Source organism: Apteryx rowi, unplaced genomic scaffold (assembly GCF_003343035.1).
Source record: "Apteryx rowi isolate R43461 unplaced genomic scaffold, aptRow1 scaffold_1723, whole genome shotgun sequence".
NCBI classification, from domain to species: Eukaryota; Metazoa; Chordata; class Aves; order Apterygiformes; family Apterygidae; genus Apteryx; species Apteryx rowi.
Window position 1 is genome coordinate 9,988 of NW_020448001.1, and position 8,806 is coordinate 18,793.

Sequence of the window (8,806 nt, forward strand, 5' to 3'; positions counted from 1 at the left end):
AGCTTTTGGCTTCTGGAGGCTACACTCAGGCAGTCAAGACTGGTGCTGCCTCAGAAGTTCAAAGAGAGATTTGTTCTGCCCTTAGCCCTCTGATGACTGCAGGTGTTTTGTGTAATGGTTAGCTGCCAGGCCACCTCTGCAACCCCCAGGGCCCTGACCCAGAGGTGCTGTGCTATGCTGTGCACTGAGGAGGAGCCTGGGATTTTGCAGCCCGGAGCTGGGCAATGTAGCCAGGCACTTTTGAACTGACTTCCCTGCTTTTCTATCCTAGGGCTTGCAGATATTGCTTTGGAAGGCACCATTAGCTCTAATGAGGTTCTCTTGTCGCTGTTGCTAGCTGTCCTTCCTCCTGCAGAAAATGCAGCTAGATGAATTTACACCTTTGCTTGATATGAGGCAGAGCTATGCCACTTCCTTAAAAAAAAACTATAGTGACTTCATTGACCTTATTCATTGGCCATAAAGAAAAACAGACATGGAACTTTGAAGCTGTTTTCTGAAATTGCTTTTGTTTGGGAGTGAAGTGCCAGGCTAGGCTGTAACAATAATTATACTATCACGGTAATAGGATAATAAGGATTTGTATAAATTTTTCAGAGGTGAGTGACTTAGCCAGTAAGTCATAGACATAAGACAGGGCTGATCTAACAGCAGATCTGGACCACAGATAAGATCTGCCTGGATATTTACAGACACCAAATATATGATGTTCCTGTGTTCTCACAAGAAATTCCATATATACACAACATGTTGCTTTGAAAAATATCTTTATTACACATGATACTCTTCAAGACAGCAAGACTTTGAGTTCAAATGCAGAGACACTTGCAGGAATTAAAGCAGAAATATCACACTAGAAACATTTGCTTCCTGATCTTGTAATTATATAGGTAAATTTGTATCGGAAATCAGTCATAATTGGAAATAGTTCAAATCTAATACATTTTCTTCAATAAGAAAGACCTCCTTAAGGAACTAGTTATGGAATATTCAAACATTATGCATGAGGATCCATATGCAATTGAAAGAAGCATTTTTGTATTTGTTCCAGTAGTGCATGATTGTTCAGGTATTTTTGGCTGCATAAAACCCCCTCCACACGAAACATCTCATTATGCCATGCAACATTTAATCTCCATCTCAGAATATTTGAAGTGATAGAAAACAGGACTTAAAAGAAGGCTTAGGAGATACAACAGTGGTACTTGCATTCAAATATTTTGTCTATTAACACCAACTGCAGTGGAAACAGAAACCATTATCAAGCATTTTAAAAGGCGCTAGCTCTGCATGAATTGTGAATTGAAATACATGTATTTCATCACATTGAGATTCCCTATAGAGATGCAACAAAATGTCTTTCAGAGGTATTTAGATGGCCTCTAGTACTGAGTATCATGCAGCACACATTGTGTGATGTACTCATAGTTCCCCTATGGAAAGGAAGGACTGTTAATCTTAATTTACATCTGAGGAATCTGGAAACAAACTCAGGTTTGGTGCAGAGCAAGAACTGGGAATCTGGGCTCCCAGCAACCCAGGCTGTGTTTTTAACTAGCAAAGTCAAAATATTCAGTTTGAGAAGAGGAAGCTGATGATTCAGACATGGCACTGATATTTGCGAGCCTAATATTGTAGGTGGCAACTAACTGATTAGAGGGTTGTTACTGGGCTGCAAACTTTCCCTAGTCTTCTGGCTTCTTTGGGGTTCTTATGCTCAAGACCATCTCTTTTCATGAGATGATCCATAACCACAAAAGACCTTTCAAGCTTGAATTTGAATCTTGAGTTGTCAAGGAAATAACTCAATGCAAGTTTTTTCCATCAAATTACTCAACCAATGTGACCAGCTGCAGGTGTTATCAGGTCTCACATTATCTGGTATGGAATTGGTTTCTTCGGTTTATGCTTCAAAAGAAACCCAACAAGAGCAAAAACAGCAACTGCCAGGGCTGTGACAGCAATAATAAATGGGGCATGAGAAATATCAGCTGGAGCAGGAACTGAATTTGTGTCCTCCTGGATGCCAAAAGTGTCCAGCTCTGGAATGAAGAGACAGCAATCTGGTTACATGTGATCTCTCATCTTGTTATTTTCAAGATAGAGAATGAAAAAATTACATTCTAGATCAGATTTAGAGTTTAACTGATTTTTTAACTCTGTTTCATCTGGGGTGCTCTAGATGCAAACAAGCTTTATACTAGCAGAGCTTATTTGTAGAAGTTAAACTGCAAATTAAACATTCTAATTTTAACATTAAGAAACCAAACAACAAACAAAAAACTTAGAGAGAGCAAATTTGTCAAGGAAGCTTTCAGAATGACTTTTTTTTTTTTTTTTTTTTGAGCAGACATGGCAGGTAAAGTGACAGGCAGTTTGGGAAGAGATGAATTCCACAGAGCTGCCTGTGCCATGTCTCATCAGACTCCCTGCAGAACTGCTGAATTAGTAATTTTATTATGTTCTGGTGAAGCTTACGGATGTGAAATATGATTAACAGTCATTAGACAGTAAGCACATTCCTAATATGTTTTGCAGAGCTGCTAGTAATCCAGCAGCAGCATAGTTTTGCTCAGATTTAAACTGGCATTCAAAGATATTATCTGCAAAATGAGACATAAAATCTTATTTTAAATTACCAGCATTCCTATTCTCAGCACCAGCTTCCCGAAGCTGAATAGGGCCAGCAACAGCATTCACTCTTTCTTGGGCAGAGCTTGCCTCTCTCTTGGACCTAGTAATACAACCTTGGTAGCATCTGGAAGAATAGTCATAGACCCTGCACACCACAAATTCACACCGCAGATAAACAGATGGATAGTTATGAACAAACTGGAAGGCACTGAATTTAAACCGGGCCATGTGTGTGTATGGTGAATAATATTTAGTATAGGTAGAATCTTTAACACACCTGAAAAGAAAGAAAGAAACAAAAAAATCAACTCTCATGAATGCACACAGCAATCAGTCAATTATTTACATGGAATATAACATATAACATGGAAAGAGATTTTAAACGTGATGAAGATAAGGACCCTATTTCTAAACTCCTTTCATATTTTTTCCACCCTATGCAGCTCAGCCTTACCCCATTGCTAGAGGTTTGTAGTCATACTGACAAGCGTGCCAACTTCCTACAGATCCGATTAGCTATTCAAGGAAGCACCCCTGTATTTGGCAAAAAACCTTCCACTAAGAGTTCAGCCAATACAAATATTCCCCTTTGCTGTTGGTGGTGGTGGTTCTGTTTTTCTAAACTGGGTTAGTTTCCTGCCATTCAAGCGAGTTGAACTGATTTATTGTGCTATCAGATGAGCACCGAAGCTACCTCACGGTCCAGGAACCTGCATTAGGAAGAGCAAAATGCCCTTCTTTGGCAGCGCAGAGCTGTTATGCCCCCTCAAGCTGTCATGCATCAAGATATCTAGTGTATGCACATTTTTCTGAAAGTGAATCATCCTTGCCCGAGACGTGTCACTACGTTACCTCCCTGAAAGGTAACTGGTCTGTGATCATCTAACCTATGTCACTTTAAGCTTTTTTAGATTCTGGGTCAATCTTTCCTCTCCCCAATGAACAATTCCCTCTCCACTCAAGTTACAATAATTAATAACAAGCTGGTATCAGTTTATACTGTGTTCATACTATAACTTCCATAAAGAAATGTAGACTTCAAAGTTAGTTCTGTCTTTAATTGTTTTGCAGAAGAGCTTACCCATTCCTGATTATATCATAGGTCACTGTTGTAAAATCATAGGGGTCAGGAGATGCCACACAAGTGTCCACAAACAACATCAGATTTGAATCAGAGCTGTGCAGGTAAGCTTCAAGAAATAAATTCTGGTTGATATCAACATAGTATGGCGAGTCATACACTGGCCATGAGAAAGATGCTGTGTGATAAAACATAAGGTTCACGTCGTATCTGCTATACTGAGTTTCATTGACTTCAAAATTATCCTCAGCAACATACATTATTTGTGCCCATGTGTTCTGGAGCATTTTGCAGTTGACATGCAAGTGAAGCCTTTTATGTCTTGTGATTACAGAACCAGAAGAGGATCCTCTAATAAGGTTGGAATAGATGATTGTGTTGTTGTTTCCCTGTTTGGCATATAAAATGCAAAATTAACTTGCACAGTCAGGTTTCCTATTATGCATTCTAAACTTTGCTATATCCTTATAGTAATGTGCACAGTAAATGTGTCATTTCCATGTAAGTCTGATGTGGAGAAGTATAAATCTAGTAATTTCTATTCTCTAGACAGGAATCTTATCTTCATACAAAGTTCAGTGACTGTAATGTGATCTAGGAAACTACTCACATTAAACCCAGACGTAACTGAATTAAATAGCACTTGTACAACGCTTTGAACAATGCATGAATGTTCTGGTCCAGCACAGTATTTAGCCAAAATCTGACTTAAAACACCTTGGTCTTATTAAGTCAAGGCTTTCAAGACTCGCTTAATTATCACACTCAGCTTGGGACCTTGTAATTACCAATTATTTGCCTCCTCTCACACTTTTTTTCCTTAGAAGGTCAATCAACAAGCTGTAGTGAATGCCCTGACAGTCAGCGAAGGAAACGTGAATGTTAATAAACTTTATCCCTCAGCAGAGGGGGAAGAAGCCCACAGTCACAGGGACACTGCCAGGCCCTGCAAACCACAGCATAGCCTTCAGTTCCTTGTGTTTTTCAAAGTTTGAATTCTTCAGCTTGAATTTTTACACATTTACACAAAATATTTACACATTTTGCTGAAACACTTAAAGTCATACCTTTCTCACTGTGCCACAGCTATCATATGGTATGTTGAATATAACATACTGGGAGGTGATGTTGGGTTTGCAATATGAGTCACTCAAGGTGAGATTCGAAGCTGAGTAGCCCTCTGACTGAAGAAAGGCTCTGCTCACAACTATGTGCATATAGTCTGGCAAACACAGAAGTGCTAACGGATGGGGAAGAACACATGTTACAAGCTCATCAAAGCAACCAAGAACAGTTATATGTTGTGACCTAAATAAGAAGTTCTTCTTTTGCAAAAGCAGTTGGTATTGCAGGAAGAGTTCCAAAACCAAACCATATGCTTGCATCTCTATTAAATGCTATCAATCTACTATGTAGTGAGGTACCGGCTAATTTCAAAATAGGTACTGGCTTTTTCCTTCCTGCGACCTTGAGTTCATTGGTGTTAAAGATTATACAAAAATACCTTTAACATACCACACAAAACACCAAAATTTTTAACTCAGTGAAGATGCTTTTCACACTATTTTGATTTTTTTTTCTAAGTAAGATTAAGGCCCCCTGTTAAGAACAACAAACAAAATGTTTTTAATATTCTGATAGACAGTGGTCTTAGCCACAGTGGGAAGTAACACTAAACCATGAGAAGGAAACAGTAAGGTGGAAAATGTATTATGGTTCAGGTTCTGCAAGCTTTCATTACATTAACTGGCCAAGGGAGCTCTTCATGATACTATTTATCATCACCAAGAGGTGGTTTGCATGACCTCCCTTAAGTCCTAACAGACACGAAGGCTTGCAGATAAGATGCAAATTCGGTGTCTGTAAACCCAGGGTCTGAGGCCTTCATCTTGGACTGGATCCCTTAAACACTGCTGGGATAAAAACAACTTTGAAAACATCAAAAGTTGTCTTGAATTAAAATGAAGGGTTAAGGGTCTGAAAAGTTGTTGCATTCAAAGTAGAAGGTCTTAAACACTTCAGAGATGTTGCCAAATGGCAGGGAATGTAAAAAGCTTTATACAATGAGAAGGGAGAAACTATTTTAGCCATTGACAAAAGTCATGTATACCAGTCTAGAGTATTGGCATATATGACACATGTTGCATTTTGCAATATCACTCCAGAAAACTATAGCCAGTATGCTGGGAAGGAACATAGACCTCTCTCATGGGAGGGAAATAGAGAATATGAAGATGACATAAGAATACAAGTTTAGTTTGAACCTCACAGAAAACATCTGAAATTATTTATTTAATTAAAAAAAGCACTTTTTCAGGTAAACTTAGTTATAGTCTAACAGTGATAGATCAAGAGTTAAACAGTATTACAGATAACAACAAACGAGTTATTCATTGAAGTGATACAACAAGATTAACAATCAACAAATTAGCAACTAATTGAGAAGCAGGCTTCTGTATTAAACATGCACTAACTAGTGCTCTGATCTGCTGGAACGGAGTAGTAGTCAGCCTGAAACCCTCTGTACGTGTATCGAGAGTTACTGTGAAAGTGGACTGTCATCAGGTTTGAGGAAGAAGTGTATGTGTGAAGAGACCCAGAACAGATTTTCCCAAGGAGAGGAGAGGTACGGAGTGGCCCATCGTAGATTTCCACATAGTCAGACAGGCATCTGCCACCTTGCATCCTGGGGAGTAAATACAACCATTTAGTTAAATACCTTTTTTTTTTAAACTCAGATTAACTGATGATAGCAAAAGAGAATATTATACTGAGATGACTATCAAATCTTTGGAACAGAAAGTACAACCTTCAATTTCTGTTTTATTAGATGCCATACACATTGTTAAGACTAATTAAACAAAAATGAACTAATTTTTCATCTTAGATGTACTGAAACCTTTGAATAACATCCTTGAAATCAAGAAGTTAGCAACCTAATAAGTCCAAGATGTTGATCCTGTATTTTTCTCAAGAAGTAAATTTTTACTTACTGAATATCTCTAAATGTGAGTGTGACACGAAAATTGCTCGTTACTTGTATTTCCCAAACACAATCAGCATTGTCTGGGTAATTTCCAGGGTAAAATGGACTCTGTAATGTCCCAGATATATATGAAAGCAAGCCACCGCAAGAATAATTTGCTGCAGAGAAAAATATGAGAAGAGCAATACATACATATCATTTAAGGTTGCTTTTGGAATACGTCTAGGCAGAGTTTATAGTCTAAAAGTTAGAGGCAGTAACTTCTGGCTTTAATGGTCTTTTTGTTAGATGGTCTTTCATTTCATGTCTTTCATTAAAAGTCATTCATTTCCTTCATTTCATCACTCACAATCAAATCTGGTTCACCTCTATTACAAATACTAATGACCAAAGGGAAAAGGAAAATCAGTCAAAATTCTGTTGTTTTCAAACTGCAGGGTATTGACAAATATCCCATATTTAAATGTGAAGACGTTATGTCATAATCAAAAATTGGACGGAATTTGTATGAGTTTGCAACCTAATGGAATATCAGAGGAATCAAGTTTGTGGGCTTCAGTCTAAAAGTTTAGAAGTAAAATAAACATCATGAATTTCCAGGATACTTTTCAGTACAAGCACAAGGTATTCACAGAAAAGAAAAATGTGCAAATAGACACAATCACCTGAACTATATTCCAAATTAAAAAGTCTTCCAGTAAAAAAGTAAAACCATCAGAGAAGAGAGTACAAAAGAGCAAAGAAACATAAGGATATGGACTGTAAGGAAAAAAAAAATCCTACTGATTGTAGTAAAAAGAAAAGAGAAAGGATCTGAACAGCAAGGCAGACATGGTGATCTAGGGGAATGACAACTTTGCATTGGCCATAAATAATTCTGTAACATACATCCAGTGTGTATATGCATACACACACAAATATTCATGAAGATATAATAAATATCTATGCTATAGATGTGAAAAACATATATTTACATATCTTTTAATCTAAAGAATGAGAAGCTATCTACATAGGAAGGCCTACGGAGGACTATGAGATTTTCAAATTTTAATTCCAACTTCTAGCAAACATGCCAAAAACCTTCTCTCACTAATGGATCTAAACATAATTATGTGAACAAATAAAAATTTGAAATACGTGCTATCCAGAAATGATATGCTTGAATGCACAGCTGAGATAGGAATTAGTCATACTTACAAAGTAGTGGACAATGATACCTGCTTGCTTAGCAGTTGTGAAATTACTGCTCAACTGCCAAAACGTAACTGACTATACTGGGTGCAAGCTCATCTGCACTGTTACTTTGGGGTAGCAATTTGAGGCAATAGTTTACTTGGTAGTAGATGAAGAGGAATATGCATGAAAATTATGAGCAGTAACATTCCCCTCAATTACTACAGCTGGGGATGACAAAAAAAGCAACTCCTCTGTCTACAGTAAAGGCAGGAAAAAATATTAATGCCTATCTATTTTGGTGACAATACTGGGCAGAGATGGATAAAATCCAGTCCTTGCCCTGATCAGCCAAAGAAACAGTGTTCTCACAGCAACTTGAAGGAGGTCCTGTCCTAAAAAGGATGGCACAGAGCCTAAACACCTGCCAGGTGGGCAAGAAGGGGCTGGATTCACAAAGCTGGCAGGAACAGCCAGAAACCCTTTATGAAAGGGTTTGCATTTTTGCCCTGGCAAATAATAAAAGACTGCTCTGGCTGTGAAGTTACTTCCACTATCACAGCTGGGAGATGAGTCACAGTAGGCTTGAAACATGATCAGGGTCTCCTTGACCAAGCCAAAGAAGAAAGCCGACAGGCCAGAAAGACCACAAGCTCTTTGGACAACAACAGTCAGGCTTACCCATAGTAGCCTCAGTCGCTGTTGTCAGGGAAGGTGTGCTTGTCAATTCTAGAGAAAAATAAAGACACACAGTGAAATCAGATTTTTAAAATGTGAGCACAGCCCAGAAACATAATGAAGCCACCTGGGGAGAGGGTCAAACCAAGGCAAGTGACRGAGGGAGGTTGCACGTCCCTTCCTCATCCTTCGTTCTGCACAGCCCCATGCAAAATGGCACCCTTGAAAACTGCTGGCGGATGGCAGGTTTGGCT

At 38.4% G+C, this 8,806-nt stretch overlaps 1 protein-coding gene across 1 annotated transcript; it reads right to left on the minus strand.

Annotated features, from left to right (window-relative positions):
* Positions 1–1,869: 1,869 nt before the first annotated feature.
* Positions 1,870–8,559, minus strand: LOC112963653 (deleted in malignant brain tumors 1 protein-like). Its single transcript, XM_026060916.1, has 7 exons — positions 8,556–8,559; positions 6,709–6,859; positions 6,190–6,401; positions 4,783–4,955; positions 3,716–4,104; positions 2,640–2,911; positions 1,870–2,042 (listed from the first exon to the last, which is right to left on the minus strand). Exons 1-7 carry the CDS (start codon positions 8,557–8,559, stop codon positions 1,870–1,872), a joined length of 1,374 nt encoding a protein of 457 aa, XP_025916701.1.
* Positions 8,560–8,806: the final 247 nt, after the last annotated feature.